This window comes from Grammomys surdaster, unplaced genomic scaffold (genome assembly GCF_004785775.1).
Source record: "Grammomys surdaster isolate TR1022 unplaced genomic scaffold, NIH_TR_1.0 125752, whole genome shotgun sequence".
Classification (NCBI taxonomy): domain Eukaryota; kingdom Metazoa; phylum Chordata; class Mammalia; order Rodentia; family Muridae; genus Grammomys; species Grammomys surdaster.
The window spans coordinates 505899-525864 of record NW_021620584.1 but is presented as its reverse complement, the minus strand read 5'-3'; the positions used below and the strand labels follow the sequence as shown (position 1 = coordinate 525864).

The window sequence follows — 19966 nt, the reverse complement described above, 5'->3', positions numbered from 1 at the left end:
GAGTCTGCCACCAGATGTAACAGTCCTGGGCCTACATCTTGTCTGCTTTCTCTCCTCCTCACCATCCAAATAAAAAGAAAAAAAGAAAAAAAAGTGCCCTCCTCCTGCCCTCCCTCTTCCTCTCTCGGACTCAGAAGGCCTGCCTCCTCCTCCAGTGATTGACTTCTTTTCATCTTTATTATTCAGTTAACTAGGGGAAAATTCCACTATACTTCCCAAAGGAAATTTTTAGATTTAACATTTTCTTTGACCAAGATATCCATCTTTTTCTGTTGTGTCCTTCTCAATGTCTAAGATTCTTTTTTTCTCTCTTTTACAGTCAGTGTGTTGGTATGACTTGCTTCTAATGTTCCTGTTTGAGTTCCTAAAGTTTTGTTTTCAGATTTCTCTCAGTTTTCTTTTTATTCATTGATTCTGTTTCGACTTTTAGATCTTAAACTGTTTAATTCATTTTCTTCCACAGTGTTTTAATAGCTTTCTTTATAGATTTATTAGTTTCCTCTTTAAGGACCGTTGACATATTTATTTATAAAGGCTGTCTTTTAAGGTCTTTTTACTGTGCTTCAGGTTTCTGGGCTCTAGTAGAAACATATTGTGCTATTACTGACTGTGGTTTTATCGGTTTATGATGGCATCTAGGCACATTGATTTGGCTTTATCTTTTTGGGGTGAGTGTTTTGTTCTTTAGTTTCTGTTTCCCACTGTAGTTCTTAGAGGAGTATGATAGCTGTGTGTTTCCTGTTAGGAAATTCTTTCAAGATCCTACTATGTGTGGGTTACTGGGGTTTCTAGGTTAAATGTATTCCTAAGTATTGAGAACTCACATTTAGGTGTTGGGCTGTGGTCAGGATTGGGAGGATCCACAGGAAGTAGGAAAGCAAGGTTTTCAATTAGGATCTGTCTAATCACATGGGAATGAGGACAGAGTGTGAGTGTGTAGGCCACAACAAGTAGTTTGCTACAGAGCTGTGGATGAGACTAGGAGGGTTGGATATGGAGGAGAGGAGGGACAATGAAGATCTGAAGCTCACCTACCTGCTTTGCTGGACAAACTGCTTCTCTGCCAGATTTGGAGGGCACAGGGGATTCTCGCTGTTTGGGGGGCTGGGATAACACTCTGAGTAGGAAGGAAAGATAGAGAGAAAGATTTGCACGATCAGCTGGAGGTGATTTGCTACAGAATTATGAGTGCAGCTGGGGCTTAGATTTAGAAGAGAAGAAGAAAGAAGAAGTAATACTTGGTACTTATTTTATCTGCTTTTCTGACTGAGGGTCCTGTGTGTTCATTTCGAGCTGGATAAAGCTGGTGGAGTTGGGGGCTGGATAAAGATATTAGTGGGGCAAGGAAGGATGAAGGGGAACATTTGTATGATCCACTCAAAACAGGAAAGGGAGGTGGGTAAGTCTATAGCAAGTAGTCTGAGGGTAAGACTGGATTTAGAGGAGAAAGGGGAGAGATGAAGATGTGTAGTTAGTCTACCTGCTGTTTTGGCCAGTTTTTAAAAAAAGTTATTTGTGTTTTCTAATAATGTTTTCTCTATCCTTCAGTTCATCACCCTTTATCCTTATGTTCATGATATTTTTTATATGAACTTGACTAGACCTATTCATTTCTCCACCCAAACAGTAGCATGTGTTGCTTGAAAATATTTTCTAGATATCATTGAAGATGACACTTGACTTTAAGCAAAGATGATTATTAAGGGAATGCAGGTTCATGATTGTAGTACTCAGGATCAAAACAAACAAATTCAAAGGCAAGCAAACAAACAAAAACCATTCTAGTTGAACGTCTTTAAAAGCATTCTGAGACTGGACTAGATGAAATTACCTGTATGATTGGGACTTCAGCTTCTATGCTAGTGTTCTGACCATTCTTTTTTGATGGTGTATTTCATGGAATCAAGGATTCACCGGCCAACCAACTAGCACAACTTTGGACATTACCAATGGCTTCAGTAAGTTAACTTTCTATCTATCTATCTATCTATCTATCTATCTATCTATCTATCTATCATCTATCCATCCATCTATCTGTCTGTCTTTTTGATTCTGCCTGCATCAGTAGGACAGTAGCTATATAGATTATCTAAAAATGTTTAATTTGTTAAGTGGGTAGTGGTGAGGAGACCTAGTAGACTGATAGACAAAAAGCCTTCATTTCCATAGATGGTTAGTAGACTAATGAACATTATTGATTCTGCTAATAAGAAATCAGAGAAAGTAGGGGATGCAGATAACTTGTAAAGAGTCTGTTGGGAGAAGCAGGGAAGTTAAAGGTACTGCTACTGTAAGGCTAAAGAATGATACCTTGGACTCAAATAATATGTAAACACAGGGTATTTTATTCTGCAGAAGTCCAGCATTCTTGGGTCTCCCATTTTCCAAGATAGAAACAACCAAGAGAGCTTGCAGACCTGATTTAAAGCACATTAGGGAATTCTGGGGTAGGTGACATCTATCCTAATCTGTTGAGTTCTTCTCTATGAACATTCCATTACTGGGGGCTGGGGGCTGGAAAGTTGCTGGGGAGGTCTGGAAACTTGCTGAGGAAGTCTGGAAACTACTGGTGTTTTTGCCTCAGGCCAGGTGGCTGGGCAGCTTCTAAAGCTTGTGCTTGCCTGGAATCACCCAGTTCTTGGAAACAGAGATTTAGGCCTAGTCTCCTTAACTTCCAATTCGAAGTCTGTCATGGAATCAGCATAGCCTGCCAGAGCCAGTGGGGAAAAAGCTACTAAAGCTAGAGTAGGATTTTTGCTGTGGAGAAGCAGACAATTATTTGAACACTTAGCTGAAGAGACCCCTAAGCAAAGAGTTTTAGTTTTAGTAAAGGTCTGTGAATTCAAGCTGTCTTATCATTTACCATGTAGCCCAGGCTGGAATCAATCTTAATGCTCATTTAATCCCAGCCTCCTGATTGCTGGGATTCAAGCAAAGTTGGGAATACAGTGTGCTTTCCTCTTTTTTTTTTTCTTACAAATGAACAAGAAGCATGTTTGAGAAAGCTGTAACTGTAGAGCCAGGACAAATGACGTGTGAAATGTTCAGCCTATCTAGACTGTGACAAATTTAAAGGAGATTCACTCTTTGGAAGAATGTTCCAGAGGGAAACTCCAAGAGTGGCTGGGTGACCTTTTGAAAATACCCTGGGAAAAAATATTTTTAAATGGAAAAATGCTGTCAAAAAGACTCAATGAAGAGAATAAATGTGTGACTTATAGGTCTCTTTCCTCATCTGAGCAGAAGCAAGATAAGGAAAAGGATTATCCAAGAGACATTGTGGAGTGGACTCCAAAGTAATGGAGTGAGTTCCTATGGTACTTAATAAAAAAAAAAAATGAGAATTTCATACAAAACCACTGCCAGCCTTGAACCAAATGCTCACAAAGCTTATGAAATAAGACAGTAGCTACTGGATATCTGGAGTATACAGAAAGAAGCAGACTTGCATCTTTCATTTAAAAATGAAAGGCTTAGAAAATAAAACTGAGAGCCATAGGGCTAATCCCCAGCCCTGCATTTGAAATGTCTTGGTCATGGGACACTAATTCCTTCTTTCTTCCCATGTTCTTCGCGGTTGAGTCAGAATATTTGTCATTCTGTATTTTCCCTGTCACACTATTGTATATTAGGAATGGGTAACTTATTCTTGAATTGCATAGGCCCTAAGGTAAAGCGAGCCTGTGCCTCAAGATGGAGAGTATTAAGGGCTTCTTTCTTAGCAAATTTAGATATCAATTCTCACTCTTCTTTCATTTAGGCCTGAACTGTTCCTCTAAATTATTCTTCAAAATTATTGGATGAGGTATAGATTATCATAAAGATTATTATGTAACATTCTGACAGACAGATTTAGGCTTGTGACAGAGAGAGAAAAATGCTTGTATTTATGCTGTCTTCAACTAAAGATATTACTGATAACTATCTACTAATGATTCAGGGCCACAGTATTCACATTTGTGGAAATTTTGTTGTGTTGTTGCAATTGCTGTTGTTTGAATTTTTAAAGACAGAGTCTTCTTCTGTAAACCAAGCTGACTTTGAACTTACTAGGTGCCCCAGAAACTGGCCTTGAACCCATCGTGGTCCTCTTGCCTCAGCCCCTTGAGTACTGACTGGTGTTGCAGGCAGGATCCTCCTGATCACTTGTTGAGTAAGTTCTTCAACAAACTGATTGAAATGTACTCAACAGAGTTTAGAAGTAATTCAGTATGACCTTTTCTATAATCATTAACCAGATTCAAGTTACAGACATTCCGTTCAGATAAGTCCAGAATGTAAAATTGAAAACTAGAGGATGTCTCATTTCTGAAGACTATGGTATAGTACTGAAAAATAAAATAAAATAAAATAAAATAAAATAAAAATCAATTTTGTATTCAGTTGGAGAAAGTTACTATCTTGGATTTTTAAATTAGAATTAATAGAAATATTATTTTTCCTTTTTGAACCTAGAAAGGATCAAAAGCACACGAAACCCACACATATACATACATATACCACACACATAATATGCACACTCACCCCCATATACATTCACACAAAAACACTCACACACACCACACAAGCACCGTATAAAAACACACCATTACTACACCATATAGACACACACACATACACACCATCCCCCAACGCACATAGCACACACACAGACATACCACACATATACAAAAAGACACACCATGCATACACATACACACACACACACACACACACACACACACACACACACTTTTTGCCTAACAGGCTGATGTAATTGTTAAGAATAGCTATATCTTTTTTGTTCTAATAGTAAAATAGCATAGGAAACTAATATTGAAAATATTGAACTATGCACAACTTCAGCTTTTCTTCAAAATATGTCTTTTAAAATTGATGATAGTAGTGATGACTAAAGGTTGGTTGAAATTTTCCTTGTCCTTTATGGTATGTATACATATGAAAAGCAATCCAAAAGGTGTTGATTTTATGATAAGAAAAGCAAGAGAATGACCTAATTAAAATTTAATTTATTAATGAGAATGTTTATGACTGAATTGGAAGTAAATTTATTACATACTTTTCCAAGTAAAGTAAATTGAAACTTGATGCTAGTCATGTATAATGAGCCCAGAGAAAGCTGCTATGAGGTCCTTAGTTGTTTTTGTTACTGTATTGCTTTTATGAGGCAAAGGTAGGAGGGAGATCAAGTCATGTGAATGACTTTAATCTGACCACCCTGAGACATTGCCTTAAAATATCTCATACTGTTGAAAGTGAAACATTTAAAATTAGTAATAGTACCATAGCATCTCAATCATCTTGACATGGCACACATACGTGCTCACATGCACGCACGTGAACACACACACTAGCTTTTAGAAGTAACAAGTTGTTGTCCTAAGTAATCCTTAAAATCCTATGAACATTACTAAGCAAAATTATTTTGATATTTGTTACATTTATATGATTACTGATATATCCATATATGTGGATTTATACATACATATATATATATATATATATACATATATACATATTTGTGATGACTGCTTAAAAAGAGGAAAAGACTTTTATCTATCTGTATATTTAACTATTTGTTGAGTAAAAAATAAAAATTCCCATAAAAATTAGAGTAAGTTCTGGTATTTTCTCTTAAATTCTATATTTTATTTCACTGAAGAAGTGTGTCTTTTGACCTAAATGTATTTTTTTCAATCAAATAGCTCTAAATTCCCTCATTTTCTATGTTGTAGTGGAATTTAGATCAATCTATAAAGGTATATAGTAGAAACATAATTTGCACAAATCGATGGCTCAGGGGTTAAGAGCTCTCCGTGCTCCTGATAAAGACCCAAGCTCAAGCTTCCGCATCTTTATTAGGGGCATCTGACAGCTGCCCATAACTACATTTCTTGAGGAAGGGATATCTTTTTCTGGCTTCTGTGGACACCTGAACTCAAGTGCATACACAAACACACGCACACACACATGCATGCACGCATGCATGTACAGACAGCTTAAAGTGGTAATATGTGCTATATTTCAACCTTTTACTTTATTATCATTCTTTATTTTTAAGAAATGGGCAGTTTTATTCTTATTTAATAAGGAATTGTCAGCATCCATTTTTAACAAGGTCAGAGTCCTTTTCTTTTTAGATTCAAGGCCATTCTGTTTAATATTTCCTTCTCTTGGTGATTATTAGGACCTTACGTTTCAGATTAAAAATTCGAGTTTTAGAACATTTAATTCCTTCAGTCATAGGGCTGCTTTTCTTTCACCTTACCTTGTCTAAGGCTTTTATCTTCTTTTCACTTGATAAACTGAAGTCATTTTTCTTTTCAAATTTACTGATGAACATTAAAATATATTAGATGAATGTGGTATGGCAAACATTTACATTGACTTATTTCACATGAGGGTAAGCAAATGGAGTATCAAGTGTTTTGACCTCACAGTACCGTGGTAGAAAGTGTATGGTGTGTGGAAGAGGTCACAGGGTCCCACAGTTCACATCACACCACAGTATCACATAAAAATCCTCCAGGACCAACCACGGCCGTTTGTGTGGATTAGCAACTTAATGTGTACATGATGTTACCAAATACAAGAAATCTTCATACCCTATTGCCATTGTCCTTAAGCTGTGATCTTAGGGTCTAAATTCGGTATATATTTATTGTACTGTAAATTTCCACACAGAAAGTGGTAGTCTAGTCTTCACCATTGCTTAGATATTAGTGGAGGCTTTTTGTTTGCTTAAAACTGAAGCATTTCCCTTTATGAAAGGAAATGCCTTAGGTATAATAAGAATAATCTTATCAAGGTTACTATATATTATTATTTTATAGTAGTATTTATTGGACCGGGTTCTCTATGTTTCCAGGCTGATTTTTAACCCATTCTGTAGCTGAGGCTGACTAACTTCAAGCCTTTGCCAATGCCCCTGTCTCTGCACAAGTCCTGGGATTATAAAAAAGAGCTGCCACACCCGGATTTGGACACAGCTTCAAATTGAAGTACTTAGAATGAAGTAAATGCAGGAGAGCTAAAAAACTCCAGTGCAATTTGATCCATTTCTATTAGGCAGCAGAGATTCTTCCGATTCATTCCTACTTTCTTTTTCTCTTTATGGTTTCAAGAGCAGCTACAGTTCATTCTGCTGCCTTCTCTGAGCATCATAGAGCACTTCAGGGATTGTGACTTATCCAGTTTTCTGTGCTGTAACTTTCCCCCTTCATACTTGGAAATGCATCATTGCACGAGAGCTACTAGGTCAACTTCTTGAAGAAGCCTGACTCCAACATGGCTGAAGTAAACAGGGTTTCCCTCTCTGCTTTCTAGGGTTCGCCTAAGGAATCTCAGTAATATGAGTAATATTAAATTGTCAGCGAAACATCTCAAATGTCTGACTGCAATAGCCAGTTCCATTATCTATCTTAATCTAATATGGAATACCAAGCATAGAAAAATAATGTAGGCAATAACTAATTGCATTTTTACTTGCTTCTCCTGTTAAAGCAGTTGCAATTGGAAAGCCTAAAAGATGTCAAGTCACATGTACATATTTTAACTTCCTAGAATCAAAAAATGAGTAACATTTATTTGCCATAATTGATTATGTGTAAGTCCTCAAGGATTAACACCATTATGAAGAAATTGAGGACACAGAGAACAAGATTTTGCAATTTGACTTGCACACTCTCTGGAAATACCAAATTATTATCTCAAGGTATTACTATTTGAATGATGTAAAGAATAAGAGTGTATGGCCAATTGTTTCTGTAAGGCCTATAATCTGTCTGGTATACAAATCTGCTCTGGCATTGCCCTGGGGTCCAGGCAATCCAGTATGAGCTCTTAAATGTCTTATAAAGTTAAGGAACAGTGCATGTTTCTTAAATTAAGCTCCATTTGTATAAATAACTGTAAAATTTGAGAATTAGAATATCTAAAAAAGGAACAATGTTAAGCAATTATAAACCATGAGCTATATACTAGCTGTGAGTATACAAATTGAAAGCTTGATTTTTTTTTCAGCATTTCTAACAGTGGCTACAGCATGTAATTCAATTATTTGTGCTGAAGCAGGGCGAATCTCAAGAAAATGAACATGTGATCTAATTACATATACTGCCTTCTCATTAGATGAGCTGTCTGTAAATACAGTAAACACCTTTTCTATGGGCTGCATGCATGAATTTATAGGAAATACAAAAGCATGCATAGAAGAAAACTGTAACAACTTGTCTTTTGGATAATGATTATCAAATTTGTCTAAAAAGTTTGCCATGTAATAGGCCAAATATCAGTATTTTTCAATAACCAATTTAATTGCTGTTTGGAATAAGGAATATTTTGTTAAGATCTTTCTCAAAATACTTTTGTGATCTTGACCTACAATTCTGTATTAACACAGCAACAGCTTTAGAACAGGGTGTTAAAACTTTCTTTGGAGATGAAGAAAGATGAATCCGTATTAATGGTCTCTTTTGCCAAAGGACTGCTGTGAGCACATGAGTAGCAATAATGCAAACAGCTAACAGCTAACAGTTTATCATAGTCTATCTAATTTATCTGTTGATAACTAACAGCTTCCTCTACTTTCTGCAAAGCTATTCCTCCTTCATCAGTTAATAGTCAAGGAGAATTAGGATTTGCATCTCTCTTGAGAATATCAAACAAAGGCGTAAGTCCTCTTGTCGTGAGCTTAAGGTGAGGTCTTAAATCCTCTTGTGGTGAGGACTTAGCTAATTAATATCTCCTAACAATTTTTGAAGAAAATTATTAAAAGTAATTCTTTTTTTTTTTTTTGCTTAAACACCTGCAAGCCAGAAGAGGGCACTGGATCCCATTACAGATGGTCGTGAGCCACCATGTGCTTGCTGGGAATTGAACTCTTATATTTTTGGTTGTGAGTCTAGCCTTTAATGGGTGATCCATCTCTCTAGCTCCAACTATCTTTTCTTATTGTGCCACAATCTGCTTAGGATATAACTGAGGTTCCAAATATTGAAAAGATATTGCCTTTGAATCTTTTCTGGAGCAAGAAGCATTCCCCAAAGTTTTAAAGCTCATTGTATGAGAGCAAGGGCTTGCAGTAAAACTCCTTCAGAGAGATCAGCTAATAAAATATCATACAATGAATAATATACACTAAAAGATTTGGACTCTTAACTTATTGTATTAAAGCAACAACAAATTTTTTATATAATGTAAGGCTATTAGCTATTCCTTGAGGCAAAACTTTCTAATGATATCGCTTCATGGGCTCTCAAAAATTACAAGCAAACTCACTGAATGCAAACCTCCCACCTTAAGCAGGATGTAAAGGAACAGTATAAAAACAATCTTCTAAATCTATACTAATTCTATATGAACTTCCTAGAATGGCAGCTGGAGTAGGCAAGTCAGGCTGTAATGCCCCACAAGTTTCATAAATCTTAAGTTTGAACTTTGTTTTGGATTAATTGAATAGCCAATCCCTGTAGCTGAGTGAGATTATCAGATAAAGGCCAAGTTGAAGGCCAATCTTGTCCTCTCTTACTCTTTGAGCAATTCTTTTATTAGCAGGTACAGCTATAATGCCATGGAGGGAAGCAGACATAATTTTAATTTCTCCAGCATAATCTTTATCTATAACTCCTGGCCCATAAGCTGTCTGTTGTGAATGTCTTTTGGGTCTGAGGCTGACCTTTCCTCCCCAAGGAGCAAGCAAGATAGTAAACAAGTTCCAGAAAAACGCCTTTTTAGGGGCTGGTCAGGTCCATAACAAAAGGAATGTCACACAAGCTTCTGCTGAGCCCACTCTGTGCATTGCCTTAACTCAAATATAAATGTTCTTAATCTCAGCCTACTTCCTGAGGCCTGGCCCAAAGATTATCCTTCTTGCAGGCCTGTACTGTGCCACAGCTGTTTTTAACACTTTTATTACTCTTGCAATCATTTTCTCCTGCTCGATCCTCTTCCTCTTCTCAACCATAAACATGGTTGAGTCTGAAATCTCAATCTCATGATTGAACTGCCAACTGCAGTCGATGTTTAACTATATTTTTAGGTTCTTTTGCAATATTAGAGTATAACCATAATTTTGGGAAACAAAACCAATTTTTAACAATGTAAACAATCCATTTTCTCTAAAATCAACACCAAGTACATTACTTTCATGTTACAAAGTTTGGCTGCCAGTTCTTATATATGAATGCATGATAGTGCAGCTTTTAATATCTCATTAAAGAGACACTGTTTTAAATCCTATCTTTATACATCTGGTTTCTGAGTAACTCCAACCCTGAGTTACCAGTTTTAAGCCAACGTTTTGTTACCAAAGTTGCAATTTTTTTTAATCATACCCAATAGCTTATAGGCCAATAATCTATAAGCAAGACATACAGAACATATTTATACCTTTAAAATCAGTCAGAAACAAAAATGAAGTAGATGCACATCTTATATATTTAGACTAAACAAAATTCTCTTGCTTTTTCTAGCTGTATAGTTGTCTAGGGTTACAGGACCAAGCATAGTTTCCCTCCTGTTAGATGGGTCTTGAGCTCATTAGAGAGTTGTTGGCTGTTACCTGCACATAAGTTTGACTATTGAACCTTTAGGGATATCTGATGACTCTTGTGGTTCTTAAGCATCAAAAATGAGTAGAACTATTGATTCCTCTCCTAGCAGCTTAAAGGGTATCTTTTAGTACTGGAAAGCTAGCTCTTTGGGAAATGGCTTTGAGGTCAGTTATAACTCAAACTCTCTGAATCCTATATCCAAATGCATGATGTCTTCAGTAATAGAAACTTCCATTCAAGTTCTGGGAGACAACCGATGGCAATAGCAATTAGACAATATTCATTTGGGAGTTTCTTGGAGTTCTCAGACCAATAGCTTGGGATGAGATATATTTAGCCTGACACTATGTTTTTGTCACATAATCTATGGCTTTTGGAGGCAAGTATTTTCGCCCCAGGTGCTATAATTTCTTTTTTAGCTACATATATACCCATATCCTTATTTGTACTATATGTCATTTTTAGACAAATAGGAAATAAAGATTTCCTATATTTTTTCAATCATCTTTTTAAGAAATCTCTTCTTTCTCTTTTGTCTTCTGCATTACCCTTCATCACTCTTCCCAAATTAAAGCCCCATTACCCTTTTAGTTTCTCAACAGTCATTGAGTTTTAGAACACTGACTTGTTAACCAAAACATGAAATTATAAATGGGAAGGAAAACCGAAGGTCATAAAAAGAAACTGTTTTTCTGTGCAATACACATAATTTTTTATTTCCATTGTGCTTCTGAATGCAGGTCCATGTTTATTTGACAAGGGCTCCTTCACTATACATATGATATTTGCACTGATTAAGATATGTACTCATTCAGTAATTTCTGAGAGCCTGTTTCTTCATGTGTATGGAAATAGGGCCTCCCTTGGAGATGAACTATAAAAATCTGATGTGATACTACCTTAATGATCTTGGACAATTCTTTGTCTACTACAAGTGTTTGAGGAAAAAGAATCTTGGAATATCTATCTGTTTTTGGGTTTTCTGCATTTTTCTTTTAAAAAGGTTAGGTTAGGGAAGCTAATTTTTCTTTATTACCAGTTTGTAAAATTTCATGTAGATTCAACGTTTTGCCAGAATAATCTGATTTTAGTGCTTAATGGCAATTAAAAATCTCCATTTATGTTATAGAATTTATTATAATGCTGTTCATAGTGTACTTTAATTTTTGTATAGCTTTGACAATCACTACTCTAACATGATAGTATCTGAGTACAATATTGGCAAATATCTATATATTTTTGTCAGGACTACGAGAAGAATATGATGTTCGCTAAAGTAATTCTGATGCAGGTCAATCCATGCTTTGATTATAATGCTTAACACTAGAATCGTTAAGTAGTTTTTAGTTTTTATCTTTTACAATAAATATGTAAGACATATAAAATGTATAAAAAGTAAAAAAAAAAATCCCCCCCCTCTCTTACAGATAGTCGAGGACAATATTCTGAAGTAATCAAAAAGTCCAATGCTATTGAGCTATTATTTACACTCTATCCTCCTCAAGGTGCCAGAGTGAATGTTACCACAAGACTGAGGTCCACATGGCTGAGACCCTTGGTGGATGGGGAAGAAGGCTATAAGTACATAGGTAAGATACTTTATTTCTAATACAAAAGAGGAAATGCTATCTTGTGTTCTTTAGCTCTCACCACCACCTAGATGATGGAGGGTTGCACATGTACACTGTGCCATGTCCTCTTTACTTACTAGGCATTATGTCTACAGTTTTAAAAGGGGGTATTTTGTACCCTAGTGTAGTAGAATCCCACTGTGCTAAACTATCTCTGGATGGTGGACATTTGGGCTGTTTTGACTTTGAATGAGTCATGTAAATTCTCTGTAAAAATTCATATGCAATGCTATACGTAGACATAGACATACTTTTCTCTTGGTCATAGAGTTCCGGTGAGGATCTTGCCATTGCATGTCTCCCACCAGTAAAGATGAAAATTGTTGTTTATCACAGCTATTTTACTAATTACTGTGATCAGTGTTCCTAGGTTTAGCAAATCCAACAAACATTTACTAGTATCCTGTTATACTTCTAATTCACATTTTCAAAGTAACTAATCGTATTTGGAGTCTGTGAATTTGCAATTTTAATTTTTCTGTGGTGATGTCTGTTCCAGTATCTTGGCCATTTTTGTATTGTTTGGAATACTGTCAAGCTGTTAGCTCTGTAGATATTTTTGGCCACAAATCCTGCATTGCATACATGTTTTAAATTCATGTTTCATCTCTTAAATAGCATCTTTTGAAAAGATGAAGTCCAATGGACCATTGCATTTCTTTTTTTTTAATTTAATTTTATTTTTTTCAAATTGTAATTTTTACTTATTCACACAAGGGTTATAAACACAAAAAGGCAGGACGTGGGAACGGGATGACACTGGGGGGTGGGCGTTCAGGGGGAGTACAGATATCTTTCAGAACAGGGTATTGACTGGGTGAAGGTTCAGGGGACAGGTCACTATGACTCTGCCTATGATTCACTTGTCCTTATCCAAGTTGGTATTATCTGCCAAGGCTACCTATTTACATGGTCTATGACTACTCAGGCTGGTAAATTTCTTTATGAGTTATGCTTTTTCTGTTATTTTTAGGAAATACTGCTCAGACTTGTGGTCATTAAGGTGTTCTTTATACATATTTCACCTTAAGATTTTATGTATTAGTACATAATTGGTTTTGAGTAAATTTTTGTATGTAGCTCAAACTATAAATTAAAATTTTAATTTGCATTTTATCTCTAAATTTTCCAACTGTATTTACTTAAAAGATTGTTTAATGAAATAACTTTGCATTTTGATCCAAGCCAAATAAGCAAAGTGTATAGTTGGCACCCATGAAATGAAATATATTTGGTACCATTTGTTACAAAGGGTATCAACGTTAGAATTGTAGTAAAACAATACTACTTATGTACTGAGAAGGATAAAACCTAATTTGATATTAAACTTACTGGAGAGGTACGTGGCATAGATACGGAGTGCACATTGTTGGTGGAAATTCAAGAGGATTGAGTTACCTTGCAAATATTTTCAAATTTTACTATAATGTTATTAACTATGTTCAGCGACTAAATTCAGGCAATTTTTCTAGATGATTTCTGAAGATAATGGAAATAAGTTTTTACATGTAACTTAAAAGTAATATGAAATTAAGAATAGTTCTTAGTGTTTTGATATTACAATTACATCATTTAACCTTTTTTTCCCTCTCTCCAAATCCTCCCTTGCTCTCTTTTAAATTAATGGCTGTTTAAAAAATTGTTTTTACATAAATATGTGAAATAAGTTTATATAAAACCTTATATGTATGGATGTATATACCAGCATCATTCATAATTTGTAAAATCTTGAAACAACACAAATGACCTTTAATTGGTGAATGGGCAAGCAACATTACATGTAGTTTATAATGATGCTCAGAAATAAATAGGAATAAACTGCTCTTAAGTGAATGATGTGGAGGAATCTCCATGATGCCCTGATAAACAAGGACAAGGTGTTGTATGGCACTCTTGAAGTGACAGTTGGGAACAGGAGAAACGATGCAACAAAAAGCAGGTCTGTGCCTCATAGAGCTGACTATCTGTGACTGAGTTCAAGTGTGGGAAAGCTGCACAAGGGACCCTCCGAGTCATGGGCCAGTTCCGCGTTTTGATCAGCGTATTTGTTAAGCATGTGTATGGGAGTCATATAACTACACATGAGTCAGATCCCAAAAAACTGTACACTAAGCCTGGAAAATTGTGCTATAGACACGTTGAAAAAATAGAGTCTGTAGAGAGGGTTTGAATATCCCACAGTTCTGTTAAAGGCATACTTCAATTCTTTGTCATTAGGAAAATTTACAGCAGTCTACAATGGAAAATTAATGCTGAGTCATAAATCATTAGTATTACAAGGCAGGTCATCCCAAGTGTTAGAAAGGATATTCAACCACTGGAAACCCTGCATTCTCCTCATGTTAAATTGAATTTCCACACAGTCTTCACAAAAAAATTGGCACTCTCTAAAAGTGTTAACCATACACTACCCTCTTCAGCACAAACAAACACTGCTATTGATCTAACAGCAGAGACTCAAATGTCCAACTACAGGTGGATAGAAGAAATATGTTGTCATGTATAGACGTAGAATACTTAGAAATATAAAAAAAATCCCCAAACCCTTAAAGCTAGTGTGATACATGAGAATATGAATAAATGACATAATTCTTCTGAATGAAAAAAGGTAGATAAAGGGGGCAGATGGCGCGTCAATCTGAAGGGACTCCATTGAGAAAATGTAGAGTTAGGCTCTGAGGGAGACTGAGACTTCTTAGGAGAGCAGGTTAGTCATGGGAGCTAAAGATAATGGAGGAATCAGGCAAAGGCGGGGGGGTGCTTGGAATTTTGATTGTGTAATTTTTCATGGGTAAACTGTCAAAAATCCATCACAGTGTACAGTCTGAGAACATGTAATTATCGTTTAATTTCTACACCTCAGTAAAATTATAAAAGGAAATATGAAGATATATTTAAAGAATAAAATATTAACTTTTTATTTTGGAATACTTATAAGATTTAAGTGTCAAAGCTTGCATACTAAACATTGTGTACTAAGTTGAGCGTTGGTCTGGAGGATGCGGCTCCATAGAGCACTCACTGTGTATCAGCCGTTATTTCAGTCTCCAGCACGAATACATAAGTAAGTCACATCTCATTGGAGTTTCATCTGACTGGTACATAGGAACGCATATTAATGTGCTCAGTTCAGTGATATTCTAGAGGAAAAAGAGGGAAAGAAATGTTTTTAAAAAGATGAGAAACATTTAGTTTGAAAGAATACAGTTCTGTAAATTAATCAATAGTCTGGTTCCTATGTATTTTATTTTTGTAATCTTCTACCTAAGACTACTAGAACTTGATCTGATTTAAGGCTAAACATTTGATTTTACCCTGTAAAGCCAGCTTAACTGATAGTTTGTCACAGTAAACAAAAAGGGAACCTGACAGTGGCTTTTGCCCTAGGTTGAGGACTCTTTCATTAAGTTTCTAGGCCGATTTTTCCCTTCACCACTTTGGGGAATGACCAGAGCCTAGCATCATTTTGAATTATAGTTGTTATTAAATCGACCAACAAGAGAATTGAAGCATTTCCTTTAAAAGAGATCATTTTATTTCAGAAATACTTCTTGAATAGCTCCTTAACTATAAATACTTGAGGGGAGATAGAATTGGGAAATTATGTTGTGATCCCATATTAATACTCAACAGTAAGGACTCGTGTTTATTGATCTCACTCTGTAGAGTCACTGATGTGCATTAACAGGACCGAGGAAAAGAGGTCTGAGAGCATCCTAAAGCCTTGGGTGGCTAACAGATTAGCTAGGCCTAGGCCTTCCCTGATCCTCTCCTTCTGTATATTTAACAACATAATTCATAATTTAAGAGTGGTTAAATGTAATGACTTCTGAATATATTTGTCATAATTTGCACAAATAATTTTGTTTAATGGTAATTTTATAATCTTAGAATATGTAGAAAAGAATCTTCAATTTTTAAAGGATATATATCTTACTAAACATATCTTGAAGTACTATTTGGGGAAGCTAGCTTTTGAATATCATGTGGTTATTTTTCCTTATAAGCCGTCTGTTTTTCAGCCGTATGACCCTCTGGCTGAGCCTGTCCTCACACTCTCTCCAGCACCTGCTCTCTCACACACCCACACAGGCAGGCAAAACTTCTTGTCCTAAATTAGGTTTGTTTTGTGTGTCCTTGGTTAGCTTTCAGTCTGGGAGGTATAGATAATATTAAAGGATATCTTAGCCCTATAATTCATAAAGTTTTAGTGAGAGTTGCCTTAAAGTGTCTCAAAGCAATGGCGATTAAAATGAGTCACATTATTGTATGATTATAAGGTTTCTTTCTAATTAGTTCAGACCATGGAAAATGAACATAGATATTAAGGACTAGTTCTTGAAAGTATATCATTTACAATATTTCATATAATGAATTCTACATACCATTATACCATACAGGCTATTTAAATTATATAGTCAGCAATAAAACCTTATTTCTTGAGCTAATCAATCTTTTGTGACCCACTTTAAGAGTATGTATTGGAGAAAAGTGAGAGGGTAGGAAGGGAAAATGCAGTATGTGTGGGCATGGATCAAAGTACATTGCATACATGGATGAAATCCTCTAAGAAATAATAAAATAGTACCCAAACAAAATTCACAAAGTATCTTTTTATAGTATTCACCTTGTTTCAGTGACTTCAGTTAAAATTTGCCATTTATTAACCAGAGAGGGGTTTATTCCATTTCTAATGATAGTCATCCACTGAGAGTCAAGTTTGGAATTTGGTTCTTTTTTTTTTCTTTTTCTCAGAGTTTTCATTTGACTACTCTATCAGTACCCAAACTTTCTTTTTCTTATATTCTTTACTGAAGACATGACTTTTGAAGTACCCATAAAGTAGAGTTTTGTATAGGCTATTATGACTCTTATAAAATATGTCATTTCAAGTAACTCTCAGAAACCCCAATTCCCAGTCTTCAATGTGTTTTGAATTTCCTCTCTAAGTGCTTTTCATATTTTCTCACATCTTACATGTGACTGAGTTTGGAATAAGATATGGTTATTAATAGGGTTCTGATTTATTTTAGAGTAATTTTAGGTTCTAATAGTTTCCTTTATAATTTTGGACCATGTAGATGATTCTAAATGCACATCTCAACACTTACTTGGATTTCTATCCTTGATTTTTATAATTTTAAAAAATTTCTATGTGACAATATAATTTCCATGTATCTTATTTTGTCTTTTAATTTTGTTATCCTGACACATCCTGGTTTATTTAGTCAATCTCCCAAAATATAGACATTTATTACTCCTCTTAAAACTGAGTTTTGAAAACATACTTTGAAGTGATTTAAAGGATTATTATAAAATTTTGATCTTAAAGGACAAATACATATAAATATAAGTCATTTATTTCTGCTTAAGTATAAAAAATGACCTATTAAAATTTTGAAGCATTTAAATATATGATTAGTTGAATGTCATGCTTAGCCTATATAATATTTACTCAACTGGAGGTGAATAATATAGTCATTGTAAAATATATTTTAGATTTAAAATGTTGTTTGTGTATCCACTAATATATCTTCTTTATCAAGCATATGCTTCCCACAGGCTCCACTTCATTGTTTTTTAGCTTTCTGCTTACTGTGTTAATAGTAAGGTATGAATACCTTTTCACCTTAAGTACAATTGCTGATGAGAAAAGTATGTGTTTTCATTCAGCACTTGGTGTCCTCCCAGATAGCTCAGCTTCAAGTACTTTGGAAGTAAACTCTGCTGCCCCTCAGCTAAAGTGTTCATGTGTGCTCAAGTTTTTAAAAATTCTTTAGAGTAATTAATTATTTTCTTCATTTAGTGAAATAAATATATTCTGTATGAATCCCCCCACCCCTGTTTCTTTTTTTTAATCTTGGATGTTAATGATAAATCAGAGATGTATCGCCTACCCTCGTCAAATCAAATCAAATCAAATCAAATCAAATCAAATCAAATCAAATCAAATGTGTAGCATTACACGAAGAAGAAAAACAGGCTTTATCAGGCTTGTAAGATAAAGGAAGTATGAGCCACAGAGGACCACTGATTTGCCTCTCACTGCTTCACTACCCAACTTCTAAAATGGAAATTGAAGGTCGTTCTATTGAAAATTCTGTATCCTTAGTAACTATGAACTGTCTGCTCTGTGGTTGGGAGGGAAATTTGAAAGAGCACTTTATCTTAGTCACCACTCCAGTCCAAAGCACTGTCAAGGATTTTGCACATGTGATTCAAGGTCAGACAGAATGTGTCTGTATAAAGTACTTCACAACGAACTTGGATCAACATCCAGAAATTATAAAAATGATGTCCAGCTTTCAATATCCAACACAAAAACACAAAGTTGAATTCATTGTCCACTTAGTAAGAAAAAATTATTCCTAGTATACACTTGTCCCTAAGAAATCTACGTTTGACATTCTATTTGGTTTGAAAGAAGAACCCATGAGAAACTTCCAAGTATTCATAATTTTGTGAGGTCCTCTCATATTATGTGGAGAATGGTTGTGTTGGTAAACAATCTACAGTAGAAATTACAGTCTATTACTCCTGAAGATAAAACCTAAACCATGTTCTGGCTTCTGCTTTGCTCTCTCTTGGATAAATTACTCTGAGTAAAATATAGTCGCCCATTTGTGAGGCCACTCCAGCATTCCTGTTGAAGATGGACTGAGCTCTTCCTATAGGCTATAAGACAATGCAGTCTGTAGTCAGTTCCTAGTCTATATGTCCCCTAGTCCTTTGGAATTCGAAGCTCTAGTCTAAGCATGGTTGTAACCTCCCGAGACACTACACTGCAGTTGAGAATCACTCTAGGTCTCCTCTTCCTAGGAGCCATAATAGATCTATGTATATTTAAGATTCTATGGTAGGGCACTTTGCTGGGAGGCAGCTGATAGTGGTATGGTGAAAGTCAGTGAATGGATCATTAATAAATAGTGAGATGAATTTTAAACTGGTTCTGGTGTTGTTTGACCATAGCATTCAAAATTGTTTAAAGGGGTTTAAAAATAGCTTCTTGCACTACCAGAAGCTTGTGATCAGAGTTATAGGTAGTTATATGCATGTGGGAATTTGTTTTATGAAATTGGTTTTGTTTGTTTCTACTCCTGCATGACTTTTCTAGCACAGGAGGACAGGAAGTGGGTTTTTTTTTTTACAGGGTTTTTTTAAACAGAAGTTTAAATGTAACCTGATAAATTGGTGACATTGTTTATGGTGGTAGGGATAATTTTTAGAATGTACATACCTTTAGTCTATTCAATCACTTAAAATATAATATCTGGGTATATTTATAGTCATAAATATGTGTGGATATAGATATACTTATATAAGAGATGTTTAGGTATAGTCAAAGCCATTCCTATGTGAAAGGGTATTTTATGTAATAAATTTTGGTTTTAAGACTCCAATAAAAAGGTTGAAATTGTGTAAAAGTATCTCTACCAGTCAGAAGAGACATTAGAATAAATGATGTGTAGAAACAGGAGAGAGCCTCTTTCAAAGCCTAGTTCCTTACTTTAGCTAATGAAGCACATTCTTGTTCAAGACAAGTTTCTCTGGAAGGAATGGTTCTCTAATCTAGTAGAGCTACTATTCTCTTTACATAACTACTATTCTGTGTTTTCTCTTAATTTCACTAAGTAAAATATGTAGGTAATACATTAAGATGAATCACCTACACACATAGTTTCTCTATATAAAACTATGTCTATAAACAAACATATGTTTATGATTTCTAGTGATTATACATCACATAATCTATAAAGGTGATAAGATACAAAATAAGTATCA

General features: G+C 35.2%; 1 protein-coding gene across 1 annotated transcript in view; it reads left to right on the top strand.

Annotated features, from left to right (window-relative positions):
* Window positions 1–19966, top strand: part of Iqcm (IQ motif containing M) — a 301176-nt gene that overhangs the window by 233342 nt on the left and 47868 nt on the right. The window contains exon 11 of the mRNA XM_028788592.1: window positions 11981–12142. Within this exon, the coding sequence (XP_028644425.1) occupies window positions 11981–12142 (162 nt within the window). The remainder of the gene's footprint in view (window positions 1–11980; window positions 12143–19966) is intronic.